At 32.5% G+C, this 20,748-nt stretch overlaps 2 protein-coding genes and 1 pseudogene across 2 annotated transcripts; 2 read left to right on the forward strand and 1 right to left on the reverse strand.

Annotated features, from left to right (window-relative positions):
* The first annotated feature begins 442 nt into the window (after positions 1 to 442).
* Positions 443 to 1,884, forward strand: LOC108561215 (annotated as a pseudogene).
* Positions 1,885 to 3,790: 1,906 nt separating this feature from the next.
* On the forward strand, positions 3,791 to 6,300 carry LOC108561164 (transcription factor BTF3 homolog 4). The gene is made up of 2 exons (XM_017918981.1): positions 3,791 to 4,043; positions 5,538 to 6,300. The coding sequence occupies exons 1-2, from the start codon at positions 3,966 to 3,968 to the stop codon at positions 5,952 to 5,954; spliced, it is 495 nt and encodes a 164-aa protein (XP_017774470.1). The 5' UTR covers positions 3,791 to 3,965; the 3' UTR covers positions 5,955 to 6,300.
* Positions 6,301 to 9,552: 3,252 nt separating this feature from the next.
* On the reverse strand, positions 9,553 to 17,015 carry LOC108561242. The gene is made up of 6 exons (XM_017919094.1): positions 16,871 to 17,015; positions 16,172 to 16,418; positions 16,013 to 16,104; positions 15,681 to 15,813; positions 15,131 to 15,560; positions 9,553 to 12,778 (listed from the first exon to the last, which is right to left on the reverse strand). Exons 2-6 carry the CDS (start codon positions 16,226 to 16,228, stop codon positions 10,836 to 10,838), a joined length of 2,655 nt encoding a protein of 884 aa, XP_017774583.1. The 5' UTR covers positions 16,229 to 16,418; positions 16,871 to 17,015; the 3' UTR covers positions 9,553 to 10,835.
* Between the last annotated feature and the right edge of the window lie 3,733 nt (positions 17,016 to 20,748).

The following is a 20,748-nucleotide window of genomic DNA, read 5'->3' on the forward strand; positions in this document are numbered from 1 at the left end:
GATGCTAAAATTTATTTCTGTGAGCTCAATCGAAAAGTGACACTTTTCAGTTTACGATTCTTGTTGAATTATGCAATTATTCTGCGTGGTTATCCTGAAATTAATGAAAACGTGAAAGTCCTTTCAGCAATGGTATCAATAAGCTATTAGTGTGCTCGTTGGAAAGATGAGAGTTTTATCTTTAATTTGAGTATTAGATCATCAAATTAGCTTAAGTAGTTCTCAGACAATTCAAAAATATACGCACACCATAAATCTGTAATTGTATTCGTTAAAAAGGACATAGTTTTATCTTTACGACACGTTTTAAATAATCTAAGTATCATGATTGGTTAGTGAGTAATGATATCAAACGAATCGATATGTTCTCTGCGTTTATTTTATAATGTATATACAAAAAGAACAGTTATGTGAAACGGACTAACGGACTAACTGTTACAATACAAACTCATCCAGTTGCACTTTTACTTCGGATAGAGACGCATCGCGTATCGAATACAGATAAACAACTAGTATGTTCAGCTCAAAGTGCGTTTCTCAGGCAAGGATGACCGGAAAGACAGCAATCGTGACCGGATGCAACACGGGAATCGGCAAGTTCACAGTCAAAGAGCTTTACCGTCGCGGCGCGAAAGTGATTATGGCCTGCAGGAACGTGGAGAAGGCCGAAGAAGCCATGAAAGACATCGAGGAGGAATGCCGAGGACAGAACGATCTGGGACAACTCCGAACTGTTAAATTGGACCTGAGCAGTCTTCAATCCGTTCGTTCGTGCGCCTCGCAGCTGAACGAAAGCGAGAGCACGATCGATCTTCTCATCAACAACGCAGGTGTCATGATGTGTCCGTTGACGAGAACAGAGGAAGGATTCGAAATGCAATTGGGAACGAATCATCTCGGACATTTCCTCTTCACGCTTCTGCTTCTACCGAAGATAGTCGAGAGTCGTCCTGCGAGGATCGTCAACCTTTCCTCGTCGGGTCACAAGCAGGGTCGGATGGTCTTCGACGATTTGAATTGGCAGAATAGAAGATACAGCGCGCTCGGCGCTTACGGACAGAGCAAACTGGCTAATATATTGTTTACCAAAGAGTTAGCGCGTCGTTTGGTCGAGGCCAAAGTTGATGGCGTGACGACGTACAGTCTTCATCCGGGCGTTATTAGCACGGATCTGGGAAGACATCTGACCTCTCCCATATACCAAGTAGCCAAGTTCTGCATGAAGACGATAGGTTTTTGGTACGTGAAGAATATAGAGCAGGGATCGCAGACAACATTGCATTGCGCTCTTGACGAAGAGGCGGCGAAAGAATCCGGATTGTATTACGACGACTGCAAACCAGTCAATCCTACGAGAGCCGCAGAGAATCCAGAAGATGCTCAACGCTTGTGGAAGGAGAGTCTCGAGTTGGTCGGATTAGATGAAAACTATAACCCGTTCAAAACACAGCAATAAATTCAATTACAATTGAAAAAGAAATTAATAATTTACTTTTATTGTACATTACATTTTTGTTCCGTCATTTAATAGTCATGGCCTTCGCGTGTTTAGAATTAATTTCATTAACTCAATCAATGAAACAATCAATATACATATGAAAAATAGAAGAATTATGGGAAAAAAAGCAGCGGAGTAGGAACAAGAGGGTATCAATCCAGGGACATTAGTGGGATATTTAAATTTGGGAAGAATATTTGGGTTTCGAGGTCGTACATATAAATTACAATAAAATGTTAAGTGTTTAATCATTTTTTTTTTCTGTTATCTAATCCATTTATACATAGAAAAACCTTAGTAGTAAACATTTGCAAAGAAATTGCTTCTAAAGTGCATTTTATAGTAAACAAATTACATAAATTATTATCAGGTAAGCCTGGAGTAAACAACTGAATACAATTTAATGTTGAGTCAACATATTGATTATTATACCTTTTTATTATCTGTAATTACACAATTTATTTATTTTTTTAATATTAAACAATTACAATTTAATAAAAATATAATTATATAATTGGTATTTTTTTATTGTATAAAATTTTATAAGATTTATCGTATTTTAGTAACATTTATATAATCAATGTTGGTGCAACTTAATTTATGAATTTATTGATTTACTTTGATTATAAAAAATGTGACTGAATAATTTAAATATACAATACAAATTTCTATCGAATGATTTCACACATAAAACTAACTTTGTATCAATCAAATCATTATTTAATTTTGTTTAAATTTAAAGATTTATTTACTTTTATATAATCAATTTTGGTACTACTTAAAATATAAAGTTATTTTAATTAAACTTGATTTACTTTAATTATAAAAAATGTGACTGATTAATTAAAATATACAATACAAATTTCCATCGAATGATTTCACACATAAAACTAACTTTGTATCAATCAAATCATTAGTTAATTTTGGTTAAATTTGAAGATTTATTTACTTTTATATAATCAATTTTGGCACTACTTAAAATATAAAGCTATTTTAATTAAACTTTATTTACTTTTATTATACAAATGTGACTGAATAATTGAAATATACAATACAAATTTCTATCGAATGATTTCCACATAAAACTAACTTTGTATCAATCAAAACATTATTTAATTTTGTTTAAATTTGAAGATTTAGTTACTTTTATGTAATCAATTTTGGTATTAACTATAATATAAAGCAATTTTAATTAAACTTTATTTACTTTGAAATTTACAAAAGAAATTTCTATCGAATGATTTGCATCCCATGTTTAAATTTGAAGATTTAGTTACTTTTATGTAATCAATTTTGGTACTACTTAAAATATAAAGTTATTTTAATTAAACTTGATTTACTTTAATTATAAAAAATGTGACTGATTAATTAAAATATACAATACAAATTTCCATCGAATGATTTCACACATAAAACTAACTTTGTATCAATCAAATCATTAGTTAATTTTGGTTAAATTTGAAGATTTAGTTACTTTTATGTAATTAATGTTGGTAATACTTAAAATATAAAGCTACTTTAATTAAACTTGATTTACTTTGATTATAAAAATAAGACTGAATATTTGAAAAATACAATAAAATCTTCCACATTTCCACATAAAACTAACTTTGTATCAATCAAATCATTATTTAATTTTGTTTAAATTTGAAGATTTAGTTACTTTTATATAATCAATTTTGGTAATACTTAAAATATAAAGTTATTTTAATTAAACTTGATTTACTTTGATTATAAAAAATGTGAATGAATAATTGAAAAATACAACAAAATCTTCAAACAAACAAAGTTTCTATCAATTAAAACATTGTTTATTTTTATTTAAATTTGAATATTTTATATTGTTTAGTAACTTTTATATAATTGATATAAGTAATCCTTCATTTATGAAATTAATGTTGTACTTGACTTAAACTAATTACAAATTTCTTATCCAACTTTCATCAAGAATCCTTAATGAAATCATTATGTTTTCATTAAAATTAATTAGATTAAATGTTTGTTAAAAAAAATATGAATTAAGTTTGGCTCCATCTCTGTATTATTCAAGTACTCAAACATTGAATATTTTTGTTACTGTAAATAGTAATTTTAAATGAAACATTTGTTAAACTTCTTGTAGTTATTATAATAAAGTGTAATTGCTTCTTTTTAATTAATATCTAACAGTTAAAAATGTAGTTGTTAATTGTATTTGCGTGGTGCCATCTGTGCTAAGGTTGTGAGAAGTTCAAGTATTTGAATTTGGCGCTCGCCGGATGTTTTCGTCGTCCGGATGTGGTGTCGCTAGTAGCCGAATGAACGGGAGGAAGTCGTCCATTTTCTCTTCGCGGTGACCGGTGCGGGAGCACATGTGCAAGATCAGCGCTTTCCTGAACTGATAAAACTCCAATAACAACTGCAGAACGCAGCGGTACAATTCGCTCAGTTTGAGTAACAGAAGTAGTAAATACACACAGATCAAACCATGAACACCGAAAAGCTGAAGAAGCTGCAGGCCCAAGTTAGGATCGGCGGCAAAGGCACACCGAGGCGCAAGAAGAAGGTAAAAATCATCATATTTATTAACTATTTACTTTTAATGTCGGGTTTTTGTTTAAGTTATTGTGATAAACTGTTTTTCCATTTACACGCTTTTTCCACCTGCTTTCCTGTTATTGCAATTGTCATGGTCGTACCTCCTCCATCTCTTTGACTATGCGGTTTTCCGGCTCAACTTTCATCCCGATTTTTATCAACCTAACCCCTAACTACAAGTTTCAACTTCAATTACTTTCTCAATACCAATTCTATACCCATTAGAAGATCTTCAGCAATGGAATTGTGGGTTTGGAAACACCTGAACCATGTGCTCAAAACATTCATATGCATGCACATTATCGAAGAGTTGATATCAAGGTGTAACTAAGGTCATGATCATGAGACCTGATTGTTTATACATTTATCGACTAATACAGTCAGAAGTTCATAACCTAATTGCTTTTTATCTATCAAGAATAACACAATCATTCTGATATTACAAAACTATTAACTTATTACATAAACCAATTGATTATCTATTTCTAACCTCACTGAAAATCTCTTATACATATCAATTTTTGATCAAGTTTTGAAAATATTTAAAAGTAATTATAGAAATAGTATAATGTTAATAAACAAACAAAATGAACTTTGTTTATTTATTTCATTCAAAAAACATAATTTTCTGAATTAGTTATGTTAATGAAAACAAACTTTAATAATATATTATTATTTTTGTCTCTAATCATTAATGTAAGTTGTAAATTTGTTAAAGTTGAGAAATGAATGAATTATATGTGTTAATAACACTTAACTTGCAGATTTAGATACTTTTCACTTAAAAGCTCATTACTGAATGTGTCATGTTATAATAATGAACTGTTAAAAGTGATTTATTTGCAATTATCTAATCAATGAGAATTTAAATGCAGAAATGTAAAGATATTTAACATCTCAAGTTGTTGATGTAATTTGCAGCTGTAAATTGAAATTACAACACGTTTTTTCTTTTCTAATTGAAAACTGAATTGGTTTCTGTGTAATCATTTGGAGATTTATTGTATCATTAGCAAAAAACTGTGGATAAATCAAGAGAATTATAGTTATAAAGTTTATATTATTCATGATATTTGTATTATTTGTTTGACCTAAATTGAACTTTTTGAATTATATTCCAAAGGGAAGGAATAGTTTCATAATTTATGTATTTGGAATTGTTAAATCCTGAATTTATTTTGTATTGAACTTCTTGGGTAATGGAGGAATTGGTTAAAAACCCTTGAAGGGACAGACATTTCTAGACCTAAATGGGGACAACTGAATCCATATCAATTGGTATGGATTCAGCATAAACATCTTTTGCTGTCCTTTTCTTGGACATTTTCTTAATAAATGTAATAATGCCTCGCTAAGCATGTTAAAAAGGTGGGACAAGTTATCTTATGTGGTTAACCAAACATCGTTTGAAGATATGATAAAGTAAAAGGCTAATACTAATTTTTGTTGTTGTTAATTTAAGGTTGTCCACTCTACACAAGCCACAGATGAGAAGAAACTGCAGTCTTCGCTGAAGAAGCTGTCAGTGAACACCATCCCCGGCATCGAAGAGGTGAACATGATCAAGGACGACGGCACCGTCATCCACTTCAACAACCCAAAGACCCAAGCCTCTTTGGCCGCGAACACCTTCGCGATCACTGGCCACGGTGAGAACAAACAGATCACCGAGATGCTCCCCGGCATCCTCAACCAGCTAGGACCAGAGGGTCTGACCCAGTTGAAGAGGCTCGCCAGTTCAGTAGCCAGCGCCGGCGTTGGTAAAATGGTGCCCGAAGACGAGGAGGACGTCCCGGACCTAGTCGAGAACTTTGACGAAGCCTCCAAACAGGAAGTTGTCAAGATCGAGGCGGCAGCTGAAGAAAAGAAAATCGAGTAGATTTTAAGTTTTTTTTTTATATACTACATATACCTACTACTACTACTACTTTAAATATGCAGAGAGTCCTCCACATACACACGACACACACAAAAAAACAACAACAACCTACAGACAACAATAAAATAAGTATTTCTCGAAAAAAAAAACAACAAGATCAACCACAACAACACTCTTTTTCTTTTCTACTTTTTAAAATAATTGAAAACGAATATCGGGTTTTATTCTTTTGATTGAAGATCGAGAGAAGGAAAAAAAATTGCAGAAAACCAATTGTTTTCTGTTGTTACTAATTATTAGCGTTGTATAGAATATTTCGTAAGAAATATAACGTATCGTATATATATATATTAACATTAATATTCTATATTACAAAAAAGACTTGCGTTTTCTCCTCTCTTTATTATTATTATTTTTTGTTGTATTCTCTTCTTTTTGGGTTTTCTTCATGATCGTTCTTCATTTTGAAATTTTCATTCTTCATTATGTTTGTTTAGTTCATAAATCGAAATCTTAAACCAAATTTGTTGGCCAAAAAGAATGGAAAGCGGATGAAAAAGAAAAAGTAATTATAATGAGCGATTTGTAAATTGTTGTAAAATATTTTTTACAATGGATAAATAAAATAACAATTAATGAAGCATTTAATTGCATTCTTTATTTTATTGAAAAACAAATACACAATCTTAATTGAGAAGTTTCTAGTTTTTATGCATAATTATTATTTAGGTGTACATTTGGTTGCATAGGCTAATCGCAAAATTTGAATACAAGAAATATATTAAATTTAATTAGAAAGAAGACAAAACGTTATTTATCAATGAGAGATTTATGCAAATCGGTAATGTTATTTTATTAAAACCACGATTTGCATAAATATCTTGTGAAATTGTTAGATCAAAGAAATTATCCATTTTGGTTAGTATTTTCATAATCAACATTTTCCTAATAAAATTTAATTGGTAAAGTTTATCTTGAATACTCAGTAAATAAAATAAACATAAATAGTTGAATGTAGATGTCTATAACAGGGGTGGCCAAACTTTGGCTCGCGAGCCGCATGCGGCTCTTTAAGAGTCAAAACACAAATATTATATACATTTTATATTATGATTGAGATTTTTTTTTTTAATTTATTCAAAAAAGTTTTGCGGCCCTTGCTGCAAAAAATCTGGCCACCCCTGGTCTATAATACAAAATTTTGAAGTAACAAACAAACACTTAGATTTTGCTCTATATTAACGTAATAAGTAGATTACCAATTAAATTTAATTGTGATAATTAATCTTGAATCTTTAGTGAATGAAATGAGTGTAAATAGTTGTATTGTAGCTACATTGGTTTCTCCGTAATCTAACAAGTATTTTTTTTATTGTTATTTGACATATTTTAATAACTTAGATTTTGCTTTGTACTAAAACAGCGGGCATTTCCCAAATAAAATTTAACTGTGGAAATTAATCTTGAATGTTTAGTAATTAAAATGAGCGTAAATGGTTTGTTTCTAATGTGAAAATTATATATTGAATATTTGACTTGGTGAAAAACAACAAGTTCGATTTTGTTCTATATTAAGAAAAATAATAGTTTACCAATTACATCAATTGAAGGAAGTTAATGTTGAATATTTAGTGAATGAAATGAGTATAAATAATTGTATGTACCTACATTGGTTTCTTCGTAATCTAACAAGAATTTTTTTTATTGTTATTTGACATATTTTAGTCACTTAGATTTTGCTTAGTATTAAAATAGCCGGCATTTCCCAAATGAAATTTAACTGTGGGAATTAATCTTGAATGTTCAGTAAATAAAATGAGCGTAAATGGTTTAATATAGATACAATGGTTTGTTTCTAATGTGAAAATGAAATATTGATGATTTGACTTTGCGAAAAACAACAAGTTCGATTTTGTTCTATATTAAGAAAAATAATAGTTTACCAATTACATCAATTGAAGGAAGTTAATCTTGAATATTTAGTGAATAAATAGCGTATGAATAGTTTAATGTAGCTATATTGGTTTCTTCGCAATCTAACAAGTATTTTTTTTATTGTTATGTGACATACTTTAATCACTTAGATTTTGCTTTGTACTAAAAGAGCGGGCATTTCCCAAATAAAATTTAACTATGGGAATTAATCTTGAATGTTCAGTAAATAAAATGAGCGTAAATGGTTTAATATAGATGCAATGGTTTGTTTCTAATGTGAAAATGAAATATTGAAGATTTGACTTGGCGAAAAACAAGTACGATTTTGTTCTATATTAAGAAAAATAATAGTTTACCAATGATATCAATTGAAGGAAGTTAATCTAGAATATTTAGTGACTAAAGAGCGTATACATTGTTTCATGTAGCTACTTCGGTTTCTTTATAATAAAAGAAATCATTTTGCTTTTTGATAATTGACAGGTGGAAAAATGGTCACTTAGATTTTGCTCTGTATTTAAATAACCAGTAATTCCCAAATAAAATTTAAGTATGGGAATTAATCTTGAATGTTTAGTAAATAAAATGAGCGTAAATGATTTAATATAGATGCAATGGTTTGTTTATAATGTGAAAATGAATTATTGAAGATTTGACTTGGCGAAAAACAACAAGTTGGATTTTGTTCTGTATAAAGAAAAATAATACTTTACCAATTACATCAATTGAAGGAAGTTAATCTTGAATATTTAGTGAATAAATAGCGTATAAATAGTTTCATGTACCTACATTGGTTTCTTCGTAATCTAACAAGTATTTTTTTTTTATTGTTATGTGACATACTTTAATCACTTAGATTTTGCTTTGTACTAAAACAGCGTTCGATTCCCAAATAAAATATAAGTATGAGAATTAATCTTGAATGTTCAGTAAATAAAATGAGCATAAATGGTTTAATATAGATGCAATGGTTTGTTTCTAATGTGAATATGAAATATTGAAGATTTGACTTGGCGAAAAACAACAAGTTGGATTTTGTTCTATATTAAGAAAAATAGTAGTTTACCAATTACATCAATTGAAGGAAGTTAATCTTGAATATTTAGTGAATAAATAGCATATAAATAGTTTAATGTAGCTATATTGGTTTCTTCGCAATCTAACAAGTATTTTTTATTGTTATTTGACATATTTTTTAATCATTTAAATTTTGCTTTGTACTAAGACAACGGGCATTTCCCAAATAAAATTTAACTATGGGAATTAATCTTGAATGTTCAGTAAATAAAATGAACGTAAATGGTTTAATATAGATGCAATGGTTTGTTTCTAATGTGAAAATGAAATATTGAAGATTTGACTTGGCGTTGTTGTTGTTCGATTTTCTTCTATATTAAGAAAAATAATAGTTTACCAAATACATCAATTGATGGAAGTTAATCTTGAATATTTAGTGAATAAAGAGCGTATACATTGTTTCATGTAGCTACTTCGATTTTTTTATAATAGAACAAATCATTTTGCTTTTTGATAATTGACAGGTGGAAAAATAACCAGTAATTCCCAAATAAAATTTAAGTGTGGGAATTAATCTTGAATATCCCGAGAATCAGAGTCGTTCTTAGAGCTTTGAGGGCCCCGCAGCGAACGTTTTTACGTTTTTTTAGGTTCGAGTCAAAGGACATATAAATACATTGCATGTAACTACATTGGTTACTTGGTAATTCACTTGACAAGTAGTGTAAAAGTACATACGAAATGTCCAATTTCAATATTGAATTATATATATTTGCTTTTATTCAAATTTTTCACAAACTTCTTTATATCTTCTACACTTTTTAACAAATAATATATATAAAAAATATTCAATTAATAAAACCTTTCTTATATATATATATAGTATAGTGTGGACACATCAGGTTTCATAATCATCATCAGTGTTAAAGTTTCCATCGGTAAACCTATATAAACTCATAAATAAAAAATACGGGTTCTCACTTTTCTCTTGTTTTACTCGGCCCGGAAGAACGCGCGTGTTGTGCTCGAGGATGGGCATGGCCGGAGACCGTCAGTCTGTATAGGTGCGTCCGCACCATCACTTCCGCGCAAACATCATCATCGAAATGTACAAAAAAAAAATAATTAATATATAAAGGATGAACAAAAAAAAAGTGTGTGTGTGTGTGACTATGTAACAATCTTACGACAGTTGCGTATAATAATAATAATAATTTGATTGAACGACATGAAAACCAATAGTAAGAAAAAAAATAAATTGTATGTATATGTAATTATATATATATATATATGTAGGTGGATGAGAAAAAAGACACGACAACATTGCTTTCATAACTCGCATGCAGCAAATACCAAAAAAAAGACGTTTAATTTCAAAAACGAAATTGAACGAAAAGTATGTCGATAGTTTTCGGAAATTGACAACCAAGAACATATAATAATAATATGTATGTTACTAAAATTTAAGAAGAAAGAAAATCGATAAAAGTGCGCGTACAACGCTACTTTTCATTTTGTTTTTTTTTTTAATATAATTATATATATATATATTTCACATCTTCATGCATTGAATTTCTCGCAAAAAAAAAAAGAAACACTTTCGTAAAAACACCATGACTCTTTCTACCTACTACACCGAATTTCCGTCGTGGTTAATAACTTTTGCTTCATTAATAGTAATTGTAATAGTATATAATAATATATGATTAAGTCGAGTGTTTCAATGTAAGGGAAACGGCTCGAAATCAGCGAACAATAATGGTAAATACAAAAGAAAACGATGAATGAAGAATACAGCAACACAGCCCGCGAGTGGGTCTTAATGGTAAGTTCCACGATATTAGTATTCTTAGTGCATGTCATGATGTAAACATATGGATAATGATAATAAGATTTACGAATTGAAGCTAAAAAAAAAATAAGCGTACGTCAAAGCTGACGGTGCCTAAGTTTCGCTTGAGCTTTCCTAAGGAGCGTGTCGAAGGAGTCGTCCGGCGTTTGGGCGATTATCGTGCCGGTGATAGGGGACCAGTATCCTTGGTCGTCCTTGACGTTGTCGAGGTCGGCGTAGGTGGTCTGGCAGAAGAGACGACGTCCGCCGAAGCTGAGGTCGTAATGCGGCAGGTTGCTATCCTCGTTGCCTCTCTCCAAAGCCTCGTAAGCGTCCTCTTTGTGCTGGTACGTGACAAAACCGTAGTTGTCGGCGTTCCTTCGGAAATGAACGCTGACGTTCGTCACGGGCCCGAATCGCTGGAACCGCCTCTTCAGATCATCACGTGTCACGCTGTCTGCGATTCTTCCCACGTAAATAACCCTCCTTTCCTCCACTTCGAGCATCTGTTCTTGCTGTCTCCTGCGGACTGGGGACGGTGTGCTGCTTCGGCTGCGACTACTGCTCCTGCTTCTACTTCTACCGCGGCTGGAATATCTGCTGGAGGAGGAGGATGATGAGGACCGCGAGGAGCTTCGTGAGCTTCCGCTGCTGCTCGACGAACTAGATCTCCTCCTGCGCTTCGCGCAATTGCTACTGCTGTGGATGGTCTGCACGTGGGCGTTGCACAACTTGGGTCGCGGCCCGTTTTTATCTAAATAAACTATCGTTTTGTCCTCACCGTGTTCTACTTGCTTCGTTATCACAGGTTTCACTTTTGGCAAATGTTCAACTATGGAACTGATCAGGGAGTTCGGGGATATCTGGACTTGGGTGTTCAGCAGGATCTGCTCCAAGTGACCCCAAGACTCCTCCGTGTTCGTTCCGACACTAACTAACGTCTTCATAACCATGTTCTTCGGCGGCTTCACCTCTACCTCCTTAATCTCATTGACGTCGCACGTCTTCTTGACCTCATTGCCTCCATCCTTGTTGTTCTGTTGCGCCGTTATTAAATCCTGTGCCATCTTCATAAGCATCTCCTGATGGCGGAGACGACGCGCGTTCTCGTCCTCCTCGGGAGCGGGCGACGACGATCCACTGTTTCCTATGCTCTTGTTCCGTAGTCGCTTCTTGTATTCCTCCAAATTCAACTTCTTCTTGATCGTGTTGGTCTTCAACAACGAGACCATAAGCTTACCATCGGCGTTCTTCACCGTCGGTTGCGTGCGAAGGATGGAACGCTCGTCCTCCTCGCACGAGGAGAATCCGGAGTCCTTCCTAGGCGTCGACGAGCAGTAGTCGTGATCCAACTGTATGCTCTTAGTTTCCCTAACTACAATCTGCTGAGGTAGAATGCGTTTCTTGGCCGGAATGATCGGCGGTATAACTGTGATAGGCTTGCGCTTGCTGGACTGACGTATACGGTCGATCAATTCCGGAGGCAGTGCGTCTAAAATTTGCTTATGCTTAGATTGTTCTTTGGTCGGCGATGCAGGCTTCTCCTCCTTCACCACGACGACACTGCTCATCGATGTTCCGGTGGAGACCTTCTGCACCTTCTTCGGATTGCTCCTAATTTCAGCAATCTGCGGCTGCGGTTTCAGTGCTGGCGCTTCGCCGCTCCTGCTGCTCTTCAGACTCCTACCCGCATACTTCCTCGCCCTCTTCGGCGTCTTTATCGGCGATATCAACTTTATCCTGCCTTTGTTTGACGCCTTCATCTCTTCTATAATGCTGTTCACCTCTTCGGCTACAGGTATAGCCTGAGGTGGCGGCAGTGTCTGTTTCCTCTTGATTGGACTCGCAGCAACCGGCGACACCACCTTCTTACCTCTCGATTCCTGCAAGACATTTTCAGTATTGAACTCAACCTTCTCTGGTATAGAGATAACCGTTGGTTCACACAACTCTTCTGGCGGCAAATCGTTCACGACCGCCGGGAACGAATCCTCCAATGACGATGGAACCAACAGCTCAAGCGGAATTGCACCATCGTGACCTGAAATATAACATCCAACATTAAAACTAAAAACCTTCAACAAATTTTCATCATGAAACATCTTCAAAATAATTCTTATTGGAAAAAAAATAACATAAAATTAATACAAATTAGATTCATATTAATTATGCATTCCATTTGAACGAATCATAAATCTATGATTTTATTTCCAAGGAACAAATCTGATTCAATAATGACATACAAGATATGTACGTCACGATTACATAATAAAAAAAAATAGGATTGCATTCGTATACTAAAATCAATGCCAATGAGAGCGTATTCCATAATAGAAGCAGCTGATATGAGGAATCAAATTAAATTTCGAATAGTAAGGAAACGCAAGCTGCGCGCTTTCATTTCGCGTACGTAAGGTAAGGTCGGGAAAAGGAGCTGTTGTGAAAGTGTAGCAAATACAGACCGAATTGAAAAGTTGAAAAGGTTTTATGCAATATCTACATTCCGCGTGTTGAAAACCTACGGAGGAGAAGCGAAAGGCCGAAACACTTTAAAAACAAATTGCTCAGCCTTGATGGTGTGTGGTATACCGTTGAGGTCATTGGATCTATTCATTATTAAGTATGTCTGCGCGTAACAATCGGGGTTACCCAAAACAACTTGCAAAGCTTTAAATAAAACAAGTCTTAAAACTTAGCGACATTGAAAGTTTAAAGACACAATCAAGCATGAATAATTGAAATTAAAAGTGTAACTATTGAAGTACGAATTACATGATCGTACTGTATTTAAGTAGAGAAGAGAAAGCTTTGAATCTAAAAGAGAAGCGAAAGTTAACTTGTAGAAGAATTAGCATAACGTCCGCATTAATTAAAGATAATTATAAACCTTTCTTTCTTAGATTCAATTAAAAATAAGCATTCAGGATCAATAATAATAATAATCTATATGTATGTATTGCGGTGGCAATCGCAAGCCCGACCACCGAAATCCCGACAATCAAATCCCGACTATATCGAAATTTATAATAATTAAAGACATAATTATTATAAATTTCTACAATGACATTTTTATGGTAGTCGGGATTTTGACACAGCCGGGATTTCGAACGTCGTGATTTCAATAGACGGTCTTTCGGTTGTCGGGCTTGCGATATAGACCGATGTATTGATAACTGTTTTTGAATGCAATATTTTAATAATTTCCAAAAAAAAAAAACAACAAATAAATTGCTTTAAATAAAGCCGTTATGATTCCATTAAAAATGGTCCACGTGAAAGAGAAAGGTCGTTAAATTTGGTATCGAACGAACGGTACATTTAAAGTGCCAATGGCGAAGAAGGAATACAGTTACAGCTGTTTTCGAAGCTGCATAAGCAAGGTAGAAATCGGCATGGATCAAAACGTGCAGTTAACTTCACGTGCAAAATAACATCCAGATTCACATTCACCCAAAAAAAACCTCATTTTTTTGCTGTAGACAACAAATATTTATGAAAATCATCGACATATTAAAATTTAGCAGACTTAAATTTAGGATGAGATCACACATTTTATTACAGAGATAAGTAATGCAAATATGGGAAACCCACGTGGAACCAACACGTTGTATTCATTGTTAAAAAAAAATTCATACAACGTGCTCGAGCCAAAAACGGAAGATTTTACACAACATCTCAATCAGTCTTCTTTAAGCATTTCCTTAATCAAATCTTTGACGACTAAGCTTTTAATCATTCAATTAATTTTATATTAAAAAAAGTAATTTTTAAGATTATTAAATCAGAACTTTACTTTAGGAATTTATAGTTAAAAACACGTCATATTCGTGTCCTCCAAAAAAAATACTCGTAACTGTATCTAATTTTTTTTATATCTCAAGTAGTTTTTAAAGAAATATTCCTTATCCTTGATGAATATAATAATACTTAATTAATCCAATATTTTATCTACTTTTTCTATATTTTTCAATTTTTTTACAAAATAAAATTTATTTATAATCAATTCAAGATTATTTTATTAATGTGTTTCATTGATTGAATAATATATGGGAAATTCATTGAAATTAAACTGCTACGCATTGTGATTTATCGTTATTTTGTTGTGTTCCGGTTATGAAGATTATCGAAGCGAGAAGTTTACAAACAATGCGTTGTGAAGGAAATTTTAAAATAGAGAAAACTATTTATTATGAATGGATGAAACTTTGATATAAGTATTGAGTACAAGTTATGAAGATTACTTGATAATCGTCTGCTGATGTAAGATTTGAATGTTTACTTGATGTTATCAAGAAGTTGAAGAAACACGTGTTTGATGACATTTGTTTTGATAATCCTTTTTATGGTGTTATCAATTCGGTAGGTGTGTAATAAACAAAATTTATCGACTTACCAGTATTAAATATTGCTTCGGTCAGCAGAGAACCCGTCTGGTGTATCTCCAGATTGGTGTTCTCTGTGGCTTCGAATTGCTCGAGAAGACTGTTCAGGTCGCCGGCCTGAAGAACTGGATGGCTGATCACGTCGGAGATGGTCTCAACGTCCACGTTAATATCGTCCTCATCCTCGACGACAACTACTTCCTCTTCATCATCCTCGTCGTCCTCATCATCATCCGAAGAGCTGGAGGTATCGCTGTCGTTGGTCACGTACCGCATGGCCACCATGTCAATCCTCTTCCCGCCGAGACGTGGTGGAGCCGGCTCATCCACCTCCTCCTCCTCCCCCGTCACGTACTTGGTGATGTCGAATCCATTCGGCGAGATGAAATCCTCAGCAGCCAAGTCGACTTCTGCTTCCACAGTCACATCCTCAGACACCGTCTGCGATATTTCCAACCATACCGATTCATTGATTGTTTGTTTTTTTTTTTGTTTGTTTGTTGTTGCTTGCATTTAGTTGAGGCAACTCAACTCGCGTACAGATAATTTTGATCTACTCACGTCTATATTCACTAAATGCTGCCAATCGTTCATTATCTTGTTGAGGTCCTCCCTGGTGGACGGGGAGCTTGATAGTGGACAAAAGTTGTCCGGATTTCCCGAAACCGGTATGAGGCCGACATCTCCGTTGAGCCTAAACATAAAACAGAACTATGTCAGTATTCGTTCCTTTGAAATTCAACAATTTATATAAAAAAAATATATATATAAAATAGATAAGAAAATCCTTGATGGCCCATACGGTTCAACTGAAATAAATAAATAAGAGAAAAAAAAAAACGGGAGATGCGATTCATAAAAGTATGTTTCTCCCTTCAGATTGGCGGACTTACTCTCTTTCGTCATTGTCCCAATCCCAATCATACTGACTAATAATAGTGTTGTGAAGTCCATCGAGACTAAAGGAATCTTCACCGGTTGGGTCCTGAAATATTCCAGAAGTGAGTAAAACTGATGCGCATTGGGGTGGTTAAAAGTTAGATGTGCTGTACCAGAAAGTACGAAGAAAACTCCTCTTCTTTGTGGAAGTTTAAGAAACCAGCATCCATTTAGGAACGAATTTTATAGAATAGTTTAAGCAAAAAAAAGGTGTTCAATTTATTTGGGGGGGATGGTTGTTGTTGTTCTGCCTTGTGTGTGCAGTAATTGTTTTATTGTGATCCTATCTTTGCAGGGCTCCAGGCTAACTCGTAACTATCATGTCGGAGAGGGTTTTGTATATATTTGGGGGGGAAACACCTGGAAGAGAAATTGGTAGCATTAGTACGGTAACAAACGCGAAGGAAGAAGACGAATTCCATTGCGAATCGGAATGCGCCATGTGGATTAATAACCAAGAAAAAAAAGTATGGGTAAATTCGTGCACACATATCGTATGGATGGATGAGAGAAGAGAGACGTGGGTTTCTGTATCGTATATATATATATGTATTTATATTTGTTCGGAGGTGGCGGTTTTTCGCGGTTCTCGTCTTTGGGGTAGTTCCACGAGATAATTGTGGGGGGTTGGGCTCGTTGACCGGAGGAATCTTGATCCTAGCCTAGCATCATCCTCCATCGAGTGTGCGTGCGTGTGTGTTGTTGGATGTGTGTAAGCGGGCACATTTTTTGAGGTTATCCTCCCGCATGTCGCATATTTTCCTCTTTTCCGGCGCAAATACCGGATAATCCTTGACGACGTCTTCACTCACCGATGGTCTGTGGCCGGCCGCTGCTAAATCCAATCCGCTAATCCTCGAGAATCACTTTTTTCCGCACAGAAAACTCGAAGGAAACATCCACAGAATAACATGTGAGCAGCCAGCACTGTCTACATGCGTCAAACTTGCCCACGGGCCAACCCGATCCAAACTGTTGTTCATCGATCGCCACGCAGCGTTTGCGCGGCAAATTCAAAAATAAAAATATATATTACATATACGTATAAATCTTCTCACGACCCCTCTTCCTCAACACCAAACAGATGCATCTGCCTTAAATGCTAATCGATGGCAAACTCAGATTTTGCTCAAGTTTCCACGATAAAAAACGTTTATGTAACTCACTACATCCTTTATTCATTCATTCACTAATTTAATTCAAACCCTCATTCATTCATTAATCAAAATCAATTAGCAAAAAGCGCTCTAATCCACAAAATATTGAACATTTAGGTATTTAATAATAAACTAAAATTGAATTCTAACATAAACTGAAATTTTTACTGCGTCGTTCATTCATTAGATAATTTTGTTCATCAAATAATTAAATAACGAAATTAATACAATGAACATAAGCAGGAAGTACTCAAATTTCTAAATATTCAATAACAATAACATGTACATTCCTATTAAGATTAATAATATTTTTTTGATACTTTAAAATTTACGAAATATGACAAAATTATGAAGCAGATTGTCTTAAATTTAATTGTCAATACAAATAAGTAGTTGTCATTAAGTTTTTCTTCTAATTATCAAAGATTTAAACTATATAATGAACATAGAAGAAAAACACAACATTGAAGATGTGTTAAGTTTGGGAAACACTGATTTAAACGAATTATTTATTCATATTTTGTGGATTTGATTGCTAATATAAATTATATAACACGAACTTAGTCATGCAATTTTATTATAATTCATTACTTTTAACTAATTAATAACTTAATTTTAATTATCATTTTCTTCTAATTATCAAAGATTTAAACTATAAAATGATCATAGAAGAAAAATACAATATTGAAGATGTCTTAAGTTTCATATTTTGTGGATTTTGATTGCTAATATAAATTATATAATTCAAAGTTAGTACACGAATTTAGTCATGCAATTTTCTTATAATTAATTACTTTTAACTAATTAATAACTTAGAATATGAAATTTATTAATTAGTTTTGTTTTAATTAATAAATTTTAATCTATACATTCCTATTAAGTTTATTAATATTTTTAATTCAAATTAATTTATTTTTTAGATACTTTTATGTTTACAAAATCATGAATTATATCATAAAATTAATTGTCAATGAAAATTAGTAGTTCTAATTATTTTTTTCTTCTAATTATCAATGATTCAAACTATATAATGAACATAGAAGAAAAACACAATATTGAAGATGTGATAAGTTTGAGAAACACTGATCTAAGATAATTTTTTTATTAAAATTTTGTGGATTTGGTTGCTAATAGAGTTAGTTAGTAATACTAATTTAGTCATATAATTATGTGTGTTTATAAAATTATTAACTAATTACTAACTGAATGATCAATTTTATTTAATTTGTTTTGTTTTAGTTAATCAATTAAATTAATGTAAAAACAAATCTTTTTCTATCAAAACTGTACTAAAAGAAATAATAATTAAAAGACTTTTATTATTGCACAACTTGCGTTAAGCTTAGTTTTAGTACACAATACTATTAATGTTTCATGAATCATCATGTTGCTATTATTTGTCATTACATAACTTTGTTCAATCGCACGAAATCTATGAAGAAAATCGATAATAAATTATATTTTTCTTTGATAATATTAAGATTTATACTTTAGTTCTAAATTTTGATTGTTGTAAGTAAGATCAATATTTTGATTAATACGGAAACTAAGAAAATCAAGTGTGTACAACAAAAATAAACAAAAATGTCACTCGAATGACTGAAAACGATTGTTTTTTTTTTGTTCTTTTGCATAACTATGCTGAATCACATGAAATCTATGAAGAAAATTGTGTTTTTCTTTGGTAATATTAAAAATAAAATCTATAGCTTAGTTCTAATTTTTGATTGATGCATGTTCAATAATTTGATTAATACGGAAACTAATAAAAATCAAGCGTGTAAAACAAAAATGTCACTTGAATGTCTTAAAACGATTGTTTTTTTTTGTCCTATTGCATAACTATGCTGAATCACATGAAATCTATGAAGAAAATTGTGTTTTTTTTTGGTAATATTAAGATTTATACTTTACTTCTAAAATTTAATTGATATAAGTTCGATATTTTGATTAATATGGAAACTAATAAAAATCAAGCGTGTACAAAAAAAATAAACAAAAATGTCACTTGAATGACTTAAAACGATTGTTTTTTTTTGTTCTATTGCATAACTATGTTGAATCACATGAAATCTATGAAGAAAATTATGTTTTTCTTTGGTAATATTAAGATTTATATTTTAGTTCTAAATTTTGATTGATGTTAGCTCAATATTTTGATTAATACAGAAACTAAGAAAAATCAAGCGTGTAAAACAAAAATAAACAAAAATGTCACTTGAATGACTTAAAACGATTGTTTTTTTTTGTTCTTTTGCATAACTATGTCAAATCACATGAAATTTATGAAGAAAATTGTGTTTTTCTTTGGTAATATTAAGATTTATACTTTACTTCTAAATTTTAATTGACATAAGTTCGATATTTTGATTAATCCGGAAGCAAAAAAAAATCAAGCGTGTAAAACAAAAATAAATAAAAATGTCACTTGAATGACTGAAAACGATTGTTTTTGTTGTTCTATTGCATAACTGTCTTAAATCACATGAAATCTACGAAGAAAATCGATATTAAGTAATAATTTTGTCGGATTATTATTATTTAAAGACTTTTTTTCTATAATTTCTTATGTAAAATGTTTAATTAAACCCGGAAATGTAAAACTAAAATTATGTAAACTCTGAAACCTGAATATGTTAACTCTTACCTGAAAAAGCTCAAACATGTAAAACTCACTAAACAAACACTTATAATAACACTATGTTGATTCACTCTTTGCAAAAAAAAAATCTGGCGTTTGGGCCTTAAACTTGTATCGATGTACACAAACTTGAAGCGAACATTATTCTCTCAACACTGAAACTGCGACTGAAAAAAAAACACGATGCAGTTTTCCTCTTGTATGCATTTTTCTGTTCGGCTTTTATCGTGGGTCGCCAAATTGCCAGGTAGCCAATTCTTCGGAAAATCTGCCCCCAGATGCGCCCTTCCCATTGGTCGGGACCCTTATTTTTATGGAGGGTCAGGATCCGATTTAATTTCCCCGCCACAGAAAAAGGGAACCCTTCATACATCAGGTGCCCAACACATTACTGTTAAAATACAGATAAAATAGTTAATTTCAGATCAAACGTTGATTTTGATGCATTTTATGAACAAATTTATTAACAAATCAAGATTACTTTGTTATTTAACAATTGCTACTCGATCTTTAATGTTCGTAAACAGTGTTGTTTTTTGTTGTCATGGATAAACCAATTGTTTTGTACCATTTATAATAAATAAAATAAATGCAGTAACTATAGCAACTTTAAATTTTAGACAATTTACTTTAAAAATAGGTAAAAAGTAGACTTCTTCACTTTTCCGGTGAGAAATTTTAGTGTCAGTAAGAAATATCTACACTTGATAAGACTTGTTGGGTCTTGATAATCACCATTGTGTGTAAGAAGTAGGGCTGTATTATCAGTTTCCTTTGAGATTAACTTCTTCAGCTTAAGAAAGTTAAGGTGGAAGACAAACGAACTGTAAAAAAAGACATTTTTTTCTTGGTATTAGAAGGAATTGAAGATGGTCTTAAAGTGGACATCTGT

Source organism: Nicrophorus vespilloides, unplaced genomic scaffold, assembly GCF_001412225.1.
Source record: "Nicrophorus vespilloides isolate i.1.1-1 unplaced genomic scaffold, Nicve_v1.0, whole genome shotgun sequence".
Classification (NCBI taxonomy): Eukaryota; Metazoa; Arthropoda; class Insecta; order Coleoptera; family Silphidae; genus Nicrophorus; species Nicrophorus vespilloides.